This window comes from Hippocampus zosterae, chromosome 19 (assembly GCF_025434085.1).
Source record: "Hippocampus zosterae strain Florida chromosome 19, ASM2543408v3, whole genome shotgun sequence".
Taxonomy (NCBI): Eukaryota; Metazoa; Chordata; class Actinopteri; order Syngnathiformes; family Syngnathidae; genus Hippocampus; species Hippocampus zosterae.
The window spans coordinates 475,429-497,572 of record NC_067469.1 but is presented as its reverse complement, the minus strand read 5'-3'; the positions used below and the strand labels follow the sequence as shown (position 1 = coordinate 497,572).

Below are 22,144 nucleotides of genomic sequence, written 5' to 3'. Positions count from 1 at the left end.
TGGACGTTGGGAAACTGTATCGCACAAAACAACAACGACAAAATCCAACCAAACAAAAAAAGACACGCCCACATTTCAGGACACCCAAGTTGTTCATTCAGAATCGTTTGGGCCATGTGAGGACATCCTCTAGGCCTTGGAAAGGTCACATGATGCCAAGTCAAATCACGTTTCTGTCTCGTTGAGTCGTCTCCACATCACGATAGACGTTCAAAGCCATCGCCTCTTTCAATGCCGTTGAATGGGGGGGGAGACTAAGTCAAGACGTGTGCTGAGTGGACAAGGTGGGCTTCATCAACGACTTCTGGAAACGGCTGTCAATTCAAGCGCACGTGAAAAGCTCTCACCGAATGCATTTTTGATGACTTTTTTTTTCCCAGTGGGCGCAGCACCCGCGCTGGGTGTCAGAGGCATCAAGATCAGCTCAGCGTCTGCTGGTGTAAATCCTGGCTGACAGGATTGCTGAGATAGCCGCCGCATCCGCATCCGCGGCCACGCTCGCCCGGCCCGGCCCGGCCCGCCTCTCTTCAGTCCACACGGCAACACGGCTCACGCCGTCCACCAATCAGCAGGCTGCAGAGGTGACAGGCCGCGGCCGGGTCCTCCTTTGTCGCAATGGCCGGTGCTTCTTATCCACCCCCCACCCCAAGTCTTCGACAGCGAGGGAGACTTGAGGCCGCACACCCACTTTGTGTCTTAAATTGGCGTCATCCAGCCGTGCGAGCAAATGTCCTGAATTTGTGACTCCGTGTTTGCATGAGACCATTTATCAGTGCGTCCACGCCCAATGAAAGGCATTGAAACCTATCATATCATAACTAGTAGCTGCCACAAGTTCGTCTGCGGTCTGTCACGTGCCCCCCACCCCAAAACAAAATAAAGAAAAGTCATCGTGCCGCGTCATCTCACAAAAGCATCGGGCGTGTCCAGCCTGCGCTAAATTTAGCCCGCGTCCCTCAGCTGGCAAGTCATCTAGCATGGCAGCCATTTTTCCCACGGCCGTCTGTCCTCGACAGTTGGCCGGACGGGTGCTCGTCTTTCACCCCCATCCGCGTACGGGGCCAGCGCGTTAACATCGCTGACGTGGCTAAAAAGGAGGCCGGTGGTCTGTCGAAACGGCTTCGGCACGCGGGCGTTGGCTCCGTGTGCTCTGTCGCCGTCGCAAACACGACAAAGGCCGTTACTTGGCGTTCCTGTTTGAAAGACGCCAGCGCACGCGTTGCAAACGGGACACAAGGCAGGGAGAGGAGGAAAAAAACAAAACCATTCAAGCAAACGCCAGATTTGCTGCTTCACTTGAGAATGACTCTGTGCGGACGGTCTTCGGGGTGCAGTTTGCGTTGAAACAGGCCAAACCCACCGGTGAAGCAAGCTCCAAGAAGGGGAGAGTGAACGAGCACGGCCTCAGCAAATTTCAGCGCTGCCATCCCTGACGTGGCCTATGGCCTTGACCCTGGGGCGCAAGGGCACAGCCCCCCTCCCCGTGTCCCAATTTTGCCCGAGTGGGAGCGCCCGCTCGGAATCTGCAAAGCGTGGCTTCACTTATGGCGCAAAGGGTGTGCGCACCAGCAGCTGCTCGTTATGAGCTTACCTCTTGCATGCCGCCACGCACGCGCACACACACACACACACACATACCAATTGCGCTGGTGTGTTCATTACTGGCGCAAAGTAGACAACAACAAGTGGGTGGGTTTGTACGGCCAAATACATTGGAGCTTGAAATGTCACGTCTGATGAGTCACTCAAATTTCGGCTGAATTTCTTTTCTTTTTTTTTGATTCTCCTTTGAATCTTTCAATAGTGTCGGCACTACTTTTGAGCATCGGCAATCAGCATGTATTGTATTGGACATTTGGAATGATTTAACAACATTAATAGTAACTCTGTATTACATCATGAGTTCATCAGGTTCCCCCCCGCCCCCTACAACTAAAGCTAATGACCGCCGATGAACGACAGACATGAAAATTGGGCCAAGTCGACATCAAGACTAAATAAGCAGAGTGAGCCATGGGAGGCTGCGTGTCACGACAGACAGCGGCCAAGGTCACTCATTCCTTGAATGACCTTGGCCCAGAATTGAGAAGTAACCGGCATCTGGCTAAATTTGTTTCTGCTCTCGTCATTCATATCTACAGTATATGCCTACTCTCCTATCCGGTCGGGTTGGCCAGGTTCTTTACATGATAGGAATCTTAGTTTGGGTTGTCACATAAGTGATCAAATTCTAAGATGCTTAACAGAGATGGCGATCAATGTATAGGATGCGCTCACAATTGCCCCAAATGCTCCAAAGTCAGACCAACTTTAAAAGAAAAACCCATGCAATGCAAACATGCTCATAAATGTTGTAGCAAGAATATAACCCGCTTGCTAAGGATTTTACGTCACGTGCTGTTTGTTTGTTTGACGTCATGGCCTGAGGTCAGGTCGTGTTTCTAATACGCTCGCAAGCACACCGTACAGCAAGATGAGTGCAACTGTACGCACAACGGCAGTTCGATCCAAGATTACAACTCATAAAACGCTACCACGCAAATAATCGCCACACTAACACGGAAAAATACGGCAGCCAAAATTCAGAAAGGGAAGATATTGCATTTTGCCCTCTCTCAACATGCTGTTCGATTGTTCATATCAATTCCTCGTCGAGAGCAGGAGTCAAACAAAGTAGCAAGACCTGCGAATGGTTAGCTCACCGTTGTGCTGCCGCGCCCCTGCGCGGCGGGGGGGGGGCGATGCGGAAGATCCTCGATGTCGCCTCCGTTTGGCTCCCGAACGATCCGTTGAAGTCCGGCGACGTTTTCGCCCTACTCCGCAGGCCGCTCCCACCACCAGTAACCGCGAATGCCTACGTGGGCTCGAACAGCCAGCTCAACCTTTTCTCTTTGACACTTGACTAAAATGTGAGCAAAGTCGAGTTCAAGTTGATTGATCGATGACCTCGCCGCAAATTGGCCAGCGCGCTAAAGCGGGCGCCCACCGCGGTTTTGCACATTATCGCCACCTACAGGACTGGAGTGCAACGGTATTTCAGTCACTCTCTCTAACAAGCTGAGTGAGTTGTTTTATTTCCCTCCCGCCAGCGTGCTCTCCTCTCTGCTCTCTCTGTCCTCTCCCTCCAGGGGGACGGTTGAAATGTCATCGCTTGCTACAGCTCGCACACACGCGCGCACCTGTCAGGCGACGCACTAACACAACATGGAGGCACTGAAAGCAACCTACATTCAACGACAACAACAACAACAAAAGTGCACGAGCCGAGCAGATCGGCTAGCGGCCTATCACGAGGGCGTCTCCCCCACGAGTGGACGGGCTTGGAGAACACATGCGCCTTTGTTGAGGCCCTGTGTGAAAAAGTGCTGAGCCAAGCACAACCTCAATACACCCCACCAATTTTTTCTCCCTCCCTCGGGACACCCACACACTGTGCATTAAGCAGTGATCTCAGGGGACAAGGCTTTCTCTTCAGCTCCAGGCAGAGACGCACAGGAGCGCCATTGTGGGGCCCAAACCTCACTTTGCGGATATGTTAGCATTCACTAAGAGCCGTCACACTATTAAAGTCACTGTAAAGTCAAGAGGAATGTTTGCTAAATTGGACACCCCGCAGAGAAGAGGGCCTGCCAACTTTGAATGATTAACGATAAAACGAGGCTTCAAAATCACAAAGCCAATCACAAGGGCATTTTCTTGCATTGTGGACCTGAAAAAAAAAACAGTTCTCCATCAGTTTGCTGTGTACTTACTGTATGTGCCATATGAAAGGTTGAAGTTGCGCAAGAAAGAATCGGAGGCTGAACTTTGTTGTCCATAAAGCTTTAATGAAAAACCAAAAGAAAAGAGCCCAAAGTAGCCATCGAACAACAGAAGAAATGACGCCATTGTAAGATTTCGCAGAGCCAAGCTCTTATGTACAGCATATTGCACGAGAAAACTCAATCCCAACCCATGTCCTCCCGCTCATCCCAAAGACAGGAAACGACTAACTGCTACATCTGGACCGGGCCTCGCAAAACGCCAGACACTGTGAAATCATTGGGTTACTTGGACCCCCCCCCTCCCAATCCCCACAACAAAAACAAACAAGCCTTAAAAAAAACATTTTAAAAAAGGCTCCAAACGGCTCCGTCTTGTAATCAGGAATATCAGACATGCATTTTTTTCCAACATCGATTGAGAAAAAGCCCTTGAACTGAGAGTGACACAGTAGACTTCTAGAAAATGTTTTTTGTAGATTAAAAGCAAAAAACATTGGAAAAAGCCATTGTAGAAAACAAAAGAGAGCAGCCGAGTGGTTGCGCCTGCCCTTTTTAGGCTAGAAAAATTGAAAAACTTGTGTCCATAGAAATGGGGTCAAATTCCTATCTGACTTGTATAGAAAAAAATGACAACCCCCCCCCCCCTAAAAAAAAAAAAAAACACCCAAGTAGACACAGCACCTGACAGCACTTTGGATGCACTTTGGACCCCTTCTCCCGTGGTGATATGGGAAGAAGACGCTTCAAAGGCTGGAGCGAACAAAGAGTCCCGGACGGGATCATACCGGGCACCGGCGGTGATTCATTCCTCCTCGTCCAGCGTGTTACAAAAAGAGTAGGAAGGTCAGCACGGGAGTAGAAAACCACCACGACGACAACAACAACAAGATTTGTTTGTTTGTTTGTACAGTGCACGTTGAGCACAAAGACTCAAAAAAGTTGCCTCGGTGACCACCACGCACACAAGGCACCTTTTCGTACATTTTGATTGTCCGTCGAGTTGCCGCGACTCGTCGGGAGAACGCGTGCCGGGCGCGCGGGGGCGGGGCCAAAGCCGCAAAAGGTATCCTTCGGGTTTGACTGAAAGCAAACCAATCACAAGCGCGAGAGCCAGCCGGGCTGGGAAAAAAAAAAATCGGAATTTACCAAAGCGTCAAAATGCACCTCACCCGGTGCAAAATGGAACCAAAGTTGCCATCTTACATGTTTTAAACCTTCTCGAATGAGATGAGAAACACGGAGAAATAGCTTTCGTCGCGATTAGGATGACAAAAAACGCCCACTTTGTCATTCCATGAGCACAAAGTACAACGGGGTGAACGTTGTCGAAAAAGTTTGAGTTCATATTACCATTCACAATTGAACAAAGAAACTCAGATGATGAGGTAAGTGCAGCGTTTTGGAAAATAAAGTCGCACAATTGAAATGTCATTTTTAGATTCACCCCATATGAACGTTTGCGGTTGGCGAGAGCCCGTTTGCAATATGAAGAGGAAGGAAAAATGGGGGTGAAATTCAGGCGGCGATATTTTGAGGCCCCGCCTCCAGCACACGGCTCATCAACCGCCCCAATAAATCTGTAAATAAATGAACAAAACTCATTTGAGGAGGTTGGGCGAGCAACCCGACGCCGTGCTAAGCTGGGCGAGCGGGAACGAGCGCGTACAGTCCCAAGTGGCTCAGCGTTCGGTGTTTGCAGGAAACAAACGGCGTGGCTCTCGCAATTGCCCCCCCCCCCCGCTCCCCATCAGCCCCCAAAAGCAGAAGGCTGTCGAGTACTCCCTCAAAAAAAAAAAAAAAGTAAAAAAACGCAACCCCCCCCAACATGATCAGTGTCTCCAAACGTTCCGACAGGAGAGCCAGAGAATACATCCAACTTGGTGCGTCGATTCGGGGCGGGTGCTCATTTCACTGAGTGAAGATCGACTCAATTTGTACTTTCAGAATATTTCAGAAGTTGGCAAACGCAGGCCTAACTTTGAGCGGCGGGAGATGATGGGGACGGCCAAAGACAGATGCTCGGATAACGCGGGGAACGCCTTTACGTGTGGCCACCGGAGGCGCCGATCCCATGGCGTGGGCGTGGTGAGAAGGGGGACTTTGATTGGCCGTGCCGAGCGTTTCTTCTTTGGGCAGTTCAGATGCCTCGCAGCACCGCGGCGCCGCCGCTGCCCGGGCCAGCCTTGGTGCGACCGATTCCGTTAGCCGCGTACCATCGCTCATGGCCTCGCTCACAAAGATTCTCCCGAGAAGTTTGGGAGGCAAAAGCTTCCCGGTGGTCTTGATTGTTTCCGTGTTTCCCTGACTGGACGCTCGCCCACTCTCAAAATGTCCGCCTTGACGTGGTGAACTCAAGGCGGCGGCGGCCGACAACGGTCCAAGGCTGGAAGCTGAGGCCTTGTAGGCGAGGAATAAAGAAAAAAGACCAAAAAAAACCCCAACAACGACAAACACTTGAGCGTTCTTCCTGGAGGCGGCGGCGGGAAGGAAATCCAAAGGCATTCCCGGGGCCCGGCATGCCAGTTCACTTCCGAGAAGAAAAGGAAAAGGAAAAGAGCTGTACAAAATAGGTCGTAGTTCCAAAATATCTCTTCAAACTCAATGGCTTCTTCTTCAACCCAAATAATCATAATGTTCATACAAATAAGAAACCAAAGCAAACTCAAAATGCCATCAGCCTCCGTCCAGCGGAGACCAGAGTTGTCCTTTTTCCCTGTAACTCTTCTTCGTTTAAAAAACAAAACAAAAGCAAGAATCAGAAACCCGTGTTCCATCTTACAGTGCCGTCCGTCTCTAAAAAGTCTGCTCCCGTGACACTGAGGGGAGGAAAAGGCGGCGGGGGCGGGGCCTCTCATCGCTGCTCCGCCCTCGGCGGAGGGACGGCAAACGGCCTGGGGAAGAGGAAGCCAAACAGGGCCATGGTGAGGCGCATCCAGGCGGGCAGGTTTTGTCTTTGCTGCCTCAGGAACTGCCGCAAAGACAAAAGACAAAAACTTTTGGGTCACAATTAAAAAACTAAACAAACAAAACAAACAAACAGCCACGTGTGGCGTTTGTGTTCTCCTGCATGCGCCCAAACCAGTTGCGACCACCAGGCTGCCACATCTGAACACGTTTGTCAAATGGCGCAGCCTCCGTTTGTTTGTTTTTTTAGTCCCCCCCCCCCATTCATTCCACTCAAACACAAGGCATCCGATTGCTCACCGCATCGAGGTGGTCCCGCTGGAACTTGTCTCCGATCTCCCGGAGTTTCTGTCCGATTTGCGCCTCGGCGCTGGGCGCCGCCCGCTGCCGCCGGCCGGGCCTCTCCGCCGTCCTGTCATCCCCCTCTCGCCGCCGCCGCCTCTCTTCCTCGGCGGCGGCGACTCGCCTCGCTCCCCGGTCCTCCAGGGGCTCGAACCGGGCGGGGAAGTGCCAGCGCCACGTGGCGTTGTCTAGGAGGAAAGCGGCATTAGGTCGGAAAGCGGCGCAGGCGAACGCGCCCGGGCAAATGGAGGGAAAGGGCAACGACAGCGACGCCTCGGTTGGCTGGCATTTATCGATTCTTTTTTTTGTAAGAGTTTACTCCGACATTTGAAAGTCAGCCATTTTAGAGCGGGCGCTTCTCACAGCATCAGCGTGTGACACCCGGCGCCCTTTCGCCATCAAGAAGCACCTTTATTTTGCCGAAACGATTGCGGGCGCGGCAGGAACGGCCTCCCCAAAAAGCATCTATTTTCTATTCCAGCAACATCTTGAAGGCCAGGCGGCGCATTTTTGACAATCGGGCGTGCTCCCGTGCACTTACCGTGAAAGGGTACGCCAGGCTGCATTTGCAAGTCGCAGGCCAGCGCGCAGATGCCGCCTCCGTCGTCGTCGCGGACGCGCGGCACGAGGGCGAGAGCGGGCGACGGGATCCGCGCGGCCCGCTCGCCGTACTTGAGGTCGGCCAAGGGCGCCCCCCGGGGCCGCGACGTGTCCTCCTCCTCATCGTCCATCGGACGCCTCGGCGCTAAACTCCCTGCGGACAAAGTGGGACCTTAGCCGAGTGCGACAGAGTGGGCGCTCTTCAAACGGTCTTGCCGGCGACAGCGGGCAGCCGAGATAAGGTCGGGCCGCTCGACTCACTGCGGCCTAAAAAGTTAGCGAGGGATGGCGGACATGTTTGGGGCCCGCTGACAACATTGTATACACTTTGCGCCGGAATGAAACAAGCAGTGGGCTTATGTGACAAGCAAGACTCATCTTTTCTTTCATGTTGGCAAAATTGATGATTTCAAATTTGCCAGGCGCGAACCACAATCTCTCACAGTGTGCCGGAAGACGGTGCCGAGCAGCAGAGCGAAGCCGATTAGCTTCCTCGGGCGCACGGCGGGTGCAAGACGACGACGACGACGGCAGCAGAAGCAACAACAAGCCCCGACCCCCTTGACCCGCTCCGGCTCGCTGGCTGGGTGCGGGTGAAACCAAAGTCGCGCTAAGAACCGCCGCGTGACACACACACACACACACACACACACCGCCCCGGCGGGCGTTTCAGAAGGAGATAATGACTCTCACCGCGCAAATGTTCAAGCACTTTTTCCTTGCCGTCATCTACCCGCAATCTCTTCATCTGCCCCCCCCACCTCCACCCTTATCTTGAGTCTCCGAGCCGTCTGATCAACACGGCGGCCGGCGAAACGGGATAAAGCGGCATTGTGTTGAAGTGAGTGCGGCGGGATAGTTCTCCCCATCGAGCTTCTCAAGTCATACGAGGATGAAGATCGGCAACACGATAGCTGCGTTCCGGCCACGACGGGATCTCGGATCAAAGCCGCGCGCTCCCAATCGAGCAAGAAAGTTTGAGGGGCCCCAGGTTGACGCTGGTCAGAGGCAACGCCAGCATGGTCCCGATTCACACGCTTGGCCACGCGTGACCTCCCGGGGGCCGGGGGGCAGACCTAGGAGCCACCGCAGAGACCAAGCATCGAGCGTCCGTCTCCCTCTGTAGCTCCATCTGCGCGATTTCAGATCGGAGCTCGGAATTGTGAGCAGCTGACCGAACGAAACGCACTCGTGACGCTCAACACTTTCACCGATTCACAAAGCGGCCGCCGGCACCTTTTCTGCTCTAATGCGGTTTGGTTACAATGAAAAAGAAGCCAGTAGGTTGCAAGTTTGAACGGCAGCTAAACGGCTTTGAGCGCGACTCGCACCAGATCGGTCCTTACTCCTTCCGGTGACATGTGACAAGGCGGCGAATTAGCCGACCAATGCGGGCTAATTCGCCTCAAAGCGGCCCTACCAGACGACGGAAGGCGAGAAAAGAGAGCACTTGCTAACTTTTCACGACTCCGGTGAAGGGGAGGACGAGCGCTTCCCGGTACCTGACCAAACTAACTCGAATATCAATCCCCCCTCCCACCGCAACCGGGCCGTTCTACTTCAAAAGCCCACTCAAGTCTCCAATGACCCCGTCGGCGCACCCCGGACCCATCGACTCTTTGCCCGGGCATGTCCACCAGGCTGCCCGCCTTCCCTAACTCCCTTCGCCGGTGTCACTCTTCCGTAGTGTCGCCAACAAGAACGTATGTGGGGGAGGGGAAATAAACTCACCGCCGGTAAAAGCGCTTTCCGTTCGAATGGGTGCAATCTTGTCAAGTCGGTTCGTCTCCGCCTCCCCGCAGCCGCGACAGGCTCGCCTTTAGCTCCGATGCTCGCTTCCCGGCGGCTTGCGGCGTGTTTGTGTAGAGGCGGCGCGAGGCTCGTGTTTTGCCGGAGTTTGCTGGAGACTCCGCCCGCCTCGCTTTGGAGAGCACACCCATTCCAGCTCATCGAGAGAGAGAGAGAGAGGGGGCGGGGGAGGGCGCGGGGGTGTCATCGGGTAGCCTTTTCGAAAAACATGGCATTTATCAGCAGCAGCATCGAATAGAAGAACTCATACAAGGCGGAAATAAGCGCGCACTTCCACCGACCAACATCAACAACAAAATGTCGTCTTTGCCAAATGATGCAAAATCGTCCGCTTCTTCACCATCCGAATCAGCTTCCGGCCATTGTGCAAAAACGCTAATATCTGTACACGGGTTGCACTTGATTGAAGATTACCGATGACCCCAAACTTGCCCACTGTCGCATATGTTGACATCACACTCGTTGGCCTTCATTGGACAAAATGATGTCGTGATTGGTTATTTTGGTATTTGGATAGACGATGTTTACTCAGCTAAACTCAATTCAACATTAGTTATAGAGGATTAAACACACCTACACACGCACGCACGTTTTTGATTGCCGACAGTGGTCAGTGGAATTTCAATTTTGGAATCAAAACAAAGTGCGTGTCTCTTTAAGAGCCGCGTTCCTCCTTTAGCCGCCAAAAAGCTGGTGACAGCGCTCGGACCAATCAGGTGCTTTGTTTGGGTCCCGCCTCCTGCTCGGCCCGGACCGACACGTGGAGGGGCGAAAATAACACACACAAGCGCACGCGCCCCCCCCCTCCCCCCAGCAGACCTCGTGACTCGCTCGCTCGGCGTTCAAGCGGATTGGAAGCCGCCGGCTGATGCAGCGACGGCCCGCATCCCGGGCGCCCAATTGCGGCGACGGGGTGGCACCGCCGCCTTCGTGCTGTCAGGGCAACAAATGCGTACCAGCGCCGCACAATTGCACCGCGCACGCCTGTTTGCTTTGCGGGCCAATCTTCATGACTCATGAGCTACATCAAAACAAACATGGGTGGGGGCTTAACTTCTAGGTTTTTTTTTTTTGAAAGGACACACGCGCACACACATCAGTGTATAAAACAACAACAATGCTATGGCTCTTATGTCAATTCATGAAATTCCGTGTAAAGTGGGGGGGGGGGGAATGTAAATTTGAGACGATACGGAAGAAGGGTGTTTACAACCCCGACAATTTCACAATTTCACAAGTCACGATAAACGAAGTAAACAGACCGAGGCTTCAGATTGGTGAAAAATCAAGTCACTCGCTCCACCGTTCCAACGCCGTGGGCGTGTCCGCTGATGCACTGAAACCACGCCCGGCTCAACTGTCAATCAAGTTAGAATAACCTCCTCCTATTTTGATCGGCATCTTTCTTATTTCTGCACAAAATAACGCTTGAGTAATGCAAACGCATCCACCTAGAGCCCCCCAGGGGCAGCGATGAAGGAGCCACATCTGCAATTTTAACTCCTAATTTAGACAGCACTTTAATTTCCATGGCAGCCTGTTTGAAGCAGAACACCAAAATTGCTGGAACTTGTTTTGGCAGTCCATCGAGGCCCAACACTTGTCAGGTCTGAAGTGGCTCAGACTTTGTTCTTATCCTGGCGCAATATGCCATTTCGACAGAACACCGGTTGGGTCTGAATCGGCTTTGTCTGACAAGTTGCACATCGCATTTGGAAATCTCACGGCTCAAACACCTCTGGAACGTAATCCATAAGTGCCATCCAGCCGATGGCCAATATCAACAACAAGAGTGCCGAACATGCGCCTCAGAGTCGCAAACATGACTGACGCGAAGTGACAGCGCGACGTGCTGGGTTGTTGTTTTCTCACCTTTTCTCTCTTTCAATGGACGTTTGTGCCGATAGCACGTGGCCGCCCGCCGCTGCTCATTCGTGCGCCTCGGGATGGAAAAATACAACATTGTGTCAGTTATTCTGGCATAAAATATTGATTCGGGCTCATTAGCGGCGCACGTATTGTGACTTGCAAAGCGCAGCGGTCATGCAAATGAGCGCGGGCGGGGCTCTTCCATTTCTTTTGTGATGTTTTCCCCGCCAGGGTTACATTTGAGATGGTGTGAATTAAGGAGTCGTTTTGAGAATAATTACAGGATTTCTGCAAATAGACTCGGGCCGTGTTGATTTATTTGAGTGCACACGTGAGGGAGCGCTCCAGACACGATAAACATCAAGTCAAGTTGGAGTCAAAGACCAAATTAAATGGACTTTGCCAAGTATGGAATAGGGGGGGGGGGGTGTCATGTCGCAATATAGCAAGTTCACGACTTGATAGCTAGACTGGCTGAAGAACCAGAGCCACTTTCCACGATGCACCACATACACACAGTTGAATGCATGAAGTGCTGCACGCACGAGTGAAAATGCCTTCATGCTTTGTTGTTTTCATTATTTTCGTCTTTTTTTCATTTGTGGTCGTGTTTGTTTCTTGATTTGCCGCGTTGCTATTTTGTTGTTGTATTTTGCACTTCAGGGCCACCGTAGTTGCGCTAAATGCTGCTTCTGCCAAAGTTGTTCAAAAGGTTTCCAAGCGTGAACGATTGGCAAAAGGACATGACGGCGACGCCGAGTCGTCGGGCTTATTGAAAGGCTTCGCCTGCCTCGTCTGTCAGCAACTCTTGATTTGAAGCGCAGGTTCGGGCCGACGGAGGCGGCTCACTCTCGGAGTTCATCCAAAGGTAACGCATTTGAAGAGAGGAGCTTGAAGTGAAGCGCACAAATGGGCATGCAACCCCTTGCAGTGGACCGCATTTCATGCCCCTGAATTAAAGCCACACAGTCGGGGGGAAAAAAAAACAAAAACAAAGCGCTGGGGCACGTCGTGGGTACAGTGCGCCGCGCAAATGACAAGTTGAAACCGCCGCCGCTGCGGCGGCCGAGCCTTGTAAACAAAGCATTTGTCACTTGGGCGGCTTGTCATAGCGGCGACACCTGCGCAGCGTCCAAGTTGGTGTCACAAGCTATTTGCACTCGTGTCAAGTTGTTTGTTATGCCCGCGCCGTTGCTAATGTTTCATGTCTTTTACAGCCAAGTTATGATGCCTCCGTATTTACCCTTCAATCTTCGCCAAGGCGGCTTTGTTTAAACAACTTTGCTACCTGCATCGCTGCGATACAATGGCGCTTCTGACAAAAGCAAACTTTTTGGGGGGAAGGGCCATGTCGAATGCGATGAGCGGCTCTGCTTTTGCTGGAGCTTGAAATCGGGAGGGAAACGCGCCGCTCTTCCGTGTGAACGTTGCGAGCGGAAAAAGTGTTTGGGGCACGCCGACTGCTCTCCAAAGTTGCTGAGCGGGCGCGCCGTCTTTTACTTTTATACGCTCGCTCTTGAAAGCGCGCGCTCCTTTCCGACGCCTCATTGGCCGCTCGTGTCGGCAGGTCGGTTGCCGTGTCGTCGCAAAACAAAATCGGCAAGAGACGGAAGCGGCGGATGGAAATAGAGCGGCGGTTGCTCTTGTTTCTACGGTAACTGCGGACGGGGAGGTACCGCAGGATAAAAGCGGAGGCAAAACAAACCTCCCCTCCCCGCTCCGGTGGCAACAGCGCCGCAATTGGTTCTCGTTTCCTGTGAGGACAGGAAGGAAGGGTAGGCAAGGATAGATTGAAAAAAAAAGAGGGAAGGAGGGAAAACAACAACAAAAAAAAAAAAAGAAAACACAACTCGGCTCCCGAGTAGCCTGGGAGACGGTTGCATCAGAAAAGCAAGAGGCAAACATGCACACTCAACTTGCGCGCACACACACAGACATACAGACACCGCCCATCACATGCTCGGCTTCAACCCCCCCCCCCCCCCCCACTTCTTCTTCTTCATCTCCCGCCAAAACATCTCCGGCAAAACCTGCCTGGAAACTTGCGGCCTGCCCCGATTGGCTGAGCTCCCTAGCAACGGCGTACGCTCGGGCAGCCAGTCAGGCGCGTCGCAGCAGGCACACTGACCCAATGAGACAGATGATTGCGAGGCAGCGGGCAGGCACACTGACCTGGTAACAGGCGCAGAGAAGCCAGGCGGGCGGGAGGGCGGACGGGCGGACGCTAGAGGCAGACCAGAGAGCGGCCCCTCCCCCGATTGGTCGAGCGCTTTTCCGACCCGGCTCCCAATGGCTGCCGGCTCCTCTCTTCTGCGAGTCATTCATACATTACCCCCCCCCCCCCCCCACCCCGACGCCTGAATTTCCTGCCCGCACCCTTTGCCGCCCTCCCTCGCAGCGGCCACCCTGCCCTCGAGGAAAATCCGCCGGCCCAAGGTCGGGGCGCGGGCGGCCGCCTCGGGATTGGCCGAGGCGTCCTAGCAACAAGTCGGGCCGGCCGCGTCAACACGGGGATTAAAGCGAGCCCATCAACAGCTTGTTTGACAACGCCGGCGGCTTTTAATTCGGGGAAGCGTTGAACTTTCTGGGCTCAGGGGAACCGGGGGAGGGGCGCCCGGGGAGTCCGCTGGACTTGAGTGTCAGGGCAAGATTTTACGAGCCGGTTACGTTTTGACTTTGCAAAACGTGGGAGACGAGCGCCGTCTGGGGGGGGCAAGGGACTCAACTTAACACTCTTTGGCGTGGCCAAGTTCAAACCAAAGGCTCTCGGTCCAACTAAACGTAGAACTAAGTGGATTCTCCTTTCTGTACTTCAAGACCAACACATAGCTTAGCAACGCTCATGCTGACGCAGAACGGGAAACGCCGGCGTGCATAAAAAGCGGAGTGGCGCCCCAACCGCTCGCTTTCGCTTTTCCTGTGCGTTTTACAAATGGCTGCTTTGTTTAGGAACGCGTTAACATTCCAAATTGCTGGCGACGGCAGTGTGGGGAATTCGAGTCAATAGCCCAAAGGATCAGGAGTTCACGGCACATCGTTAATGAGTTCAGCCCAAGAAATTGTGTGAATTTCGCACGCCGCGCATGCTGCCAAACGCTACGTAGCTGCGGGGTGGCAATAATATAGAGCCGAGGATTAGACACAAAAAATAAAAACACCAGCACGGAAACGGCTTATGCGCTATGTTGAGCCCTGACAAATGAATTTGCGCGTCACGATGATAAAGGACTCTGTGCGTGCCGTTCTGTTGAGGATACCTTAGCAGTCGACTGGACTGGGTTGACTAACTGATGAAATAATTAGTTAGCAGACTGCTTCCTGGCTCACGGAGGATGACACAAGTCGCTACAATTTCTACTCAATTTTGCAAAGGATTTAAAATTAGCAGCGAAATGGACGACGGTCGCAAAGGAGCCAAGTACATGGACAAGTGGTGTCTGCCTGGCGCTCCAGCCATTTGTCTCTTAAATGTTATCGGGATTTGACAGAAAACAGGTCCGGTCATCTTCATGAAAAAACAACGGTTGGGGGCGCTGGGACAGATAAATGGCATGTCGCTTCATTTCAAGCGAATAAATTGAGTTATCAACTTGCTTACTGAACAAATTGAACTCATACATCAAGGTGCTGACTTTATTTCTCAGCGAGCCCCCCCCCCCCCAAGAAAGCGTTCAGTATGATTTAAAGACGCAATGACAACAAGCGAAAGAAGGCCGCAGTCCGGGTCAGGGCCGGGATACATTTTAAGGTCTCGTAAAAGTCCGAGCAGATGACTCACCTCATTTCAAGTTGCCCATCGAGCGCTGCCTCATCGTCCCTTTCAGTCGGCTTTTTTTGTCGTGCCGCCATGTGTCATGATTTCGGACGGTGATGTCATCCCTTCTTCCATCTACAGGGCTTTTTTTTCTTTTGTGTGTGTGTGTGTGTGTGTGTGTGTGTGTGTGTGTGTGTGTAATTCTCTGTGAAATGACCCATTCAACTTTTTTGTTTGGCTCACTTTTGCAGCCAGTCTGTATCTAATTGGATACAGCCAAGCGCCGAGCCCGGTTTCATAGCTGCAGGGGTGAAACCGGGAAATAAAACATTAGGGCATTGTCTCTAGAGGAAAAGAAAAAAAAAAGCAAGCATGCATTCGGCATGTCCCGGCATATCACGAGAACTGGCAGCCAGAGTATAAATAATGGAAGATTTATGACCAGCCAGCAAAATTCCTCCCGTTGCCTCTCTCTCCTTGTTAAATTAAACACTGACAGGAGCCGGCGCGCACACTCCCTCGTTTGATTTCACAGCGCCTTTTATTATCATGCAAATGAACGCCAAGGAAGAGACGAAGCCTCGGCTGAATGTGAACACACAATCTTCGGCTGTTGCCGTTTTTGCCATAATTAAAAGTTTTCCCGCTAACATTTGGCTTTCTTTAATGGATTTGCTGTGTTAGTTTAGCAGCAGAAGCAAAACACGACGACCACAGGGTTAAAAAAAAACAAAAAAACGTGGCTAACTAGCTAATTAGCCAACGAGCGGACTACCTACGATCCATCTCGCCGATTGGCTAACTGATGTCCGGCTGGTTAACCGGTCGGGCGGCTCGATAACCAGCGCGCTAAGCGTCCGACTGACTCATGAGCTCGCCAAGCGATAGCTCAAGAACTCAATTTGGAAAGAAATCCATTTTGCAGGCTAGCTCTTTGTGAGCCAACAACGGTACTGCAAGCTGCATCTTCGACCATTGCGCTTAAACCAACGAAAAGGAAGCGAGCGCAGCACATGCCTGATTTCCTTTGAACGTTCCCGCCTTCGGCCCGGCGGACGCACGGATGAGGCTTTTCTTCTCCTTGCGCGGCGGCCCTCCGATCAGGCGCCGCCTCCGAAGATCAGACGTGGACGGCCGCCGGTCGCGACACTCCAGCGCGGGTAAACAAGCGCTGGCGGATTCCTGGGAAGAGGAAGCCTCGGCGTCAGTACCATGTGGGAACGAGGGCGGCCGTTGCGCAGGGTGAGCACGCCGGCGCTGTCCGGTTGCCAAGCCCAAATCTTTGGACAATTTCAGTGTCATTGTCGTAGCCTCGAGGCGGCGAATTTGTCAATTTCGGGGATCCCTTCAACACTGGTGAAATTCCATTTTGCGGCTCATTTAACAGGAAGGCGCATGACTGAGCCGCATATTCAATTTACAGTCTTTGTGTTGGCTCACGTCCCGTCTCCCAAGGGGGCTTCTTTTTTTTTTTTTTTTTTGACTGAGTCGCTCGTGACGCCGCGCCGCCAAACGGGCAGCAGATGTGAGCTGCTCCCGAGGAGCCGGCGTGCTTTTGGCGCCGTTAGCAAAAGTCCAGAGACTCCAGCTAAGTGCAATAAGACGCTTGCGGATGAGCGCCGATTCAAACGGTGCCGTCCAACTTGTCTTCACACTCAAAAAGTGGGGATTACGCGCCTAAAAAGGACAGACGATAATTGGCTGCGCTAAAGTTAGCTCACCTTGCTGCCGCAGGATCACGCTTCACTCACATCTGCCGATTATCGACGGGATCCCTCGGGGGTTCTTCTTGGGTGAGGGAATGAAATCGGACCAACGGCTTCACCTTTCAGACAGAAGAGAAAGCATTCGTGTTTTTTTTATTTGGATGATTTTTCTTTTTTTCATCGTCGGATGTCCGCCGCAGCCAGTTCAAAATCTGATAGGCAAGGTAAGGCGCCTGGCAAGTCGATGACATCATCTCCCGGCCCGGAGCACTTTTTGGCATTCGTCAAACGCTGGGCATGGGCGCGATCTGCCCTGCGGTATCAACCGGGGAGGCGCATCCGTAGCGAAGCCGGGACTCCGAGTGTTTTAAACGGCTTGGATGAGAGGTCAGAGCGTTCAAATGTGACATCAACCAAACCGTTTTCATAAATGGCTTCTGGTGCCGATAAATGAATGAGATGGACATTATTTGCAGTTTTAAGGTTCCACTGTGGACATGAGCAAACCCGACGAGCTCCTCGCGGTCATTATGGTAAAAGCTTTTTTTTTTTTTTGACGACATCCCATTAGCGCAAGGGGCAGGTGAGCCGCATGCAAATTTCTCGGTTTAATTGCCAACTTGCGCTACGATCACCCAGAGCGTATTAAAGTGATCATTCGGCCGTCCCGTGCGCCTGCTTAACTGGGACACAATTACCCAAAGTACCCGGCCGGGAGTGAGCCGAGTGTAACCGGAGCCGTCGTGACATCATATGTTTCGGGCCCGTCACACGGGGACGGGCGGCCTCGTTTCCCGGGTAGCCGATTTGAAGTCGACGGTGCGTTGCTTTGCGTGAAAATCAAAATGCCATGACAAGGGTGCAAAATGCCAACATAAGATGTCAAAATCCCCAAAGACCCCCAAAATGACGGTCTGTTTCCAGTTGGTGGCTGTACACCGCGACTCTCCGAACAAGTTTCTACTTGCGGAAGCGGATCAGCCCTCAAGACAATTCAAGCAAGTCACAGACATGAAAAGGTTCAATGTTTGGCTCGCCGGCAAAGCCACCTCAACCTTCACGCTGGGTTTGCATATCGAGCCACCGCCGATTCTCTCCCTCAACCCTCGTTGTTTGCGCAGGCAGTTCCGTGCCCTCGGCTCGGGCGCGAGACGTCACGTAAACGAGCTGTGAAAAGGGGCTTATGTTCCGCATTTAACGCTAAGTGGGGTGGAGGGGGGCACATTTTCCCTTAGTCACGTTGCGAACAAACACTTTGTGACATTCCGCCGCTTTGTTCTTGAGCTCTTTTTAACCGTTGAGGGCAGGTGTCCGATCCTGATGGCCGCCCATGTGACGAGTGCATCAATAACGCGTCGCAATGGGTGACATCATGGTTAAAGCGCCGGCATGGGTCGAATGCTCGGGAGGGATTGAGGGGGGGGGGGGGGGGGTGAGGTCACATGCTTGACACCACCTTTGGCCTTGTTTGTGCGACCCTCCTGCGGTTCTGTAGCGAAAGCAAACAATGGGCCTACTTTCACCCGCGACCCCCTTGCCCTGAAAAGGTGACTTCATTGGAAATGAATCCTTTGACCTGACTTTCAAAATGCTGTCGCTTTGTTCAGTATTGTTTTAAAATGGCAAATAAAGATTTTCTTATCTTATCTTTACACCAACTTGACGTATGCGATCTATGCGAACCCTTCGTGTGAGCCCCACCATTAGATGTTTTATGTGTGTGTGTGTGTGTGTGTGTAAAATCCATGGCCAAACATAATGACAATGTCTCTCAAGAGAGCCCAGACCTCCACCGAGGCCTGCCTCTTCTTACTGTTTACAAGGGGCGTGGGGGGAATTCTCAAGTGTGATATTTGCGTTAGCCGGTCGCTTCCTGGTACGTGCGAATATGATTGGTGTGAAAGGCACCATTGATGCAATGAAGGGGCAATGAAAACAACCCCCCTTCACCAAAGGAGACCCCATCTGAATGAATGGCCGATTCTATTTTGAGGGTGCGGGCTGGAGGTTAAGCCCAACGCCGCCCATCCGCCCGAGGGGGTTTTCTCTTCTTCCTGAAGAGGTCCGCCCGCAGGTGTCCAGAAGGGGATTTTGGGGGCGGGCTGCTTTGAAGATGCCCCCGCCTCACTCAGAGAGCGGGAGGGTCAATATTTGTACAGGAGACGCGCAGACCGCAGGAATGCAGACGGGACAGAAATAGCAACACAAAGTCCCGCATTTAGGCGGCACCGCAACTCGTGACATCACACAGACACACACGCGCACACACAGTCTCATTTTCACATGAGCCGGCACAGGCACGAGCGCACTTCATTGAGGTGACATCATCGATTTCATCCGCAACCCCTCAAGACCCCCGCGTGTCCAACAACGCGTGGCCGAGATGAAGGGTCCCGCGGCATTCTCGGCGCATGAGGTGCAACGCCGCAGAAGGGGAAATCCACTGAAACCAGTCTGGCGGCTTTGAGGGGAACGCAATAGCACCTCGGCAAGCAGGCGCAGGCGCTCACTTCCAAACGGCATCCGCAAATCAAATGAACGCAAATGCCGTTCATCCCTTGATGGGGGATGATGCTAATATACGGATGTTGCGAAACGCCATTGGCAGGCTAGCTGAAGTTAGCATGGACGTTGCAGTAATTCTGAACCTTCAAACAACTGCTACTCACTGACACACACGCACAGGGAGCCACAACAACTAAAAACAAAGTCCACAGCAGTACTCACCGGCATCTATTGCCGCTGGGGGGTCGGAACAACGGCGATGGAAATGGCAAAAAGCGCGGTGTCCTCCCCTTCTTGCCGGTGATTGCGCCGCATGTCATCCAGTAAAGCTCAGTTCTGCCTGGCACGTAGCGGCACAACACGGGAGGTGCGCAACTCCAAATTAGGACCTGCTTCTCCTGCACACACCCACACCCACACAAATGAGCACATAAAAATCCCATCTCAGTGGAACACCCACAAGTTTTTTTGGGGAGATGACAGCGAATATCACGACATTTTAATTAGCCTCGCTAATAGCGCGCGGCTAGGCAGGCCACAAACGGCCTCGGGACCAAAGTGTCACATCAGCAACGGCTCCATGATGCGTGCCTAATGAGCCCATCGGCGTGACAGCACCGCATCCCGGGGCAGGAGTGCGGGCGAAGGGCGAGCGGACGCCCCTTGACGGGCCATCTGTCATCATCTCTCAGAGTGTGTTGGCCAAAACACAGTGTGGGCGCATCACGTGCGGGTGCACCTGTTTGCCGTCGCCGCCGATTCAAGTGACTTTCCAACACAGGTGGGAAGTACACCGTGGCGGACGTTGCTTTCACGCCAAATTGCCTTTTCTTTTTCGAGTCCATTTTTAGGGGGTGCCGTTCATCGGTGCCGGGAGAGATGAGTGACCCTATTTCTGAGTTCTTTGAGATGCAAGCCGTCATGACGATTTTTGGTCTTGACTTATTAAGTTACGTCTGCTAGCTTAATGCTAACACCTGATGTCAAATTATTTACACTTGTACTGCAGGGCACCACTGTACTCACTGGAATAGTGCGGGAGAGGACATCGCCACGTTTTTGGTTTTTTTGACTGTATTCTGCCCAGCGACATCAGTCTATCAAAAAAAAAAAAAGAAGACCGGGCTGTAGTTTTCCTCGTATTGGGCCCATCACACTGTACGTTGTTGACGGCCTGCCATTTCTTTCCATAAATACTTACACGCAATATGGCCTGTTCAATTATGAATACGCCGCAGCTCTTCCTCAGGCCGAGCATCCGTCGAGCCGCGTCTCTGTTGACCGTGCGGCCAAGCGCTCTTCTCCGGGGTTGATGTTCTCCCAAGCGGCCCTCGGCGTGGCGTGCGACCGCTTCTCGTGCGAATCCGGAGCTCCTCGGAGACCGCGGGATTCTCCTGGAGGGCAGATTTGAGTCGATAAGAGATCCTTTTTGCTTTGCCCGCCTCACCTGATGTGAGAAATCTCCCACTCCGCGGTCGGGAAGCGCCATCAATTATTCGAGCGGCTCACATGCGGACTTTCTCCCGCTCCGTCGCGCGCGGCTCGCCGAGAGCATTTGACGTGCGGCGAGACCGGCAGGCATCAAGGTTCTTGGAGGTAACAAAAACAAATTATAATTGTAATATTTGTGGAATGTACTGTACGTACGGTAAATGCAAAACCAAACGGGAAATGGGCCATTTGGAATTTCTTTTCAATAAAAGCTGCTGGAAGTGGACGCAAATCACATCCCTCCTTAATGACTGCATTTTGAAACAATGCCCTCCCCGAATGCGTGTTCGATGCGGAAAGCCGGAGACGAAAAGCAAAAACGGTGGCATCTTCTGGCACGAGCGGGCCCGTCTCCCTCCCTGCCCCTCATGCCGCATTTGAATCGACTTCGAGGGTTGTCGGCGGTGTAAAATCCAGGTCAAGTGAGATGACACAAACCCACACGTGTAAGGCGGAAAGGAAAAGAAAAGGAGACGGCGCGCTTGATTTAGCAGCTCTTTCAACAGCGTTTGCACTCTTAAGCTCTTTGACGCCCGGCGCTCTCCTTAAATCCCCGACACGGATCCGTCAAACGTGAACACTTTGTTTCCCACGTCTTTCCTGCGCTTGGCTTTTAAAGCGTCGTGGCGGGCGGATTGTCCAACGCTACTTGGTCCAGAATGGGACCCTGGACCGGTGGCCTGCCGAGCCCAGACTACGTTACAGACAAAACAGTCACACCTCTGGACAATCTTACGGTTGTTTTGTTTGTTTTTTGCTTTGTCAAATACACTCGGCTTGTAACAATCATCAGAAAGTGTGGTGCCTTGAGATAGTTAAATGTCTTCTTGCACGTTTCCAACTGAACCGATCGGAAACGCAACGAATCCGTTGCAGCGCCGCCACACAGAAATTCTTTGTAGCCTGGCGCTCCATGAAAATGCAATCACATGATAAAACGGCCCTTTCTGCTTTCAAGAAAGCTCTTTTGCCCAGATACAGCCACGTGTGTGTGAGCATGTGCCTATAAGTACGTGTGTGTGGCACAGCGGGTGGGGAGGGGGTGGGGGGGGGGCGACTTGTTTACAGCTCACGCACGCTGCACGGAGCCCTCTCGACAGGGGAAGAAAGACAGCGGCGGCGGAACTCGACGGGGCCAAAGTGCACCGGCGGATGGGATAAAAATACTGCAGGTGAGCGGCTTCAACGAGCCTTGCGGGCTTTTTCAAGCATCACTATCCGATGCCATCGGTCCGCTGCGCTGAAAAGTAGGCTAAAGCAAATCTCGGTAATATGCAAATCCACACGCGCAACTTTGTGAACTATTGGTAGAAGTTATCTTGAAATAGCCCCGCAGTTGCTACGCACCGACCATGTGCAATGCATTTTCCCAAAGAAGGTGAAATGAAACCTCCAACGGA

At 52.6% G+C, this 22,144-nt stretch overlaps 1 protein-coding gene across 2 annotated transcripts; it reads right to left on the bottom strand.

Annotated features, from left to right (window-relative positions):
- Positions 1-3,806: 3,806 nt before the first annotated feature.
- bmf2 (BCL2 modifying factor 2) lies at positions 3,807-20,658 on the bottom strand. Of its 2 annotated transcripts, XM_052053054.1 has the most exons (7): positions 20,455-20,658; positions 19,476-19,651; positions 16,764-16,867; positions 16,056-16,224; positions 7,552-7,760; positions 6,969-7,198; positions 3,807-6,732 (listed from the first exon to the last, which is right to left on the bottom strand). In XM_052053054.1, the coding sequence occupies exons 5-7, from the start codon at positions 7,739-7,741 to the stop codon at positions 6,616-6,618; spliced, it is 537 nt and encodes a 178-aa protein (XP_051909014.1). In that variant the 5' UTR covers positions 7,742-7,760; positions 16,056-16,224; positions 16,764-16,867; positions 19,476-19,651; positions 20,455-20,658; the 3' UTR covers positions 3,807-6,615. The 2 variants fall into 2 exon arrangements, with proteins under 2 accessions (XP_051909014.1, XP_051909013.1); XM_052053053.1 differs by lacking the exons at positions 16,056-16,224; positions 16,764-16,867; positions 19,476-19,651; positions 20,455-20,658 and adding an exon at positions 9,342-11,081 and having other exon boundaries at positions 7,552-7,764.
- Positions 20,659-22,144: the final 1,486 nt, after the last annotated feature.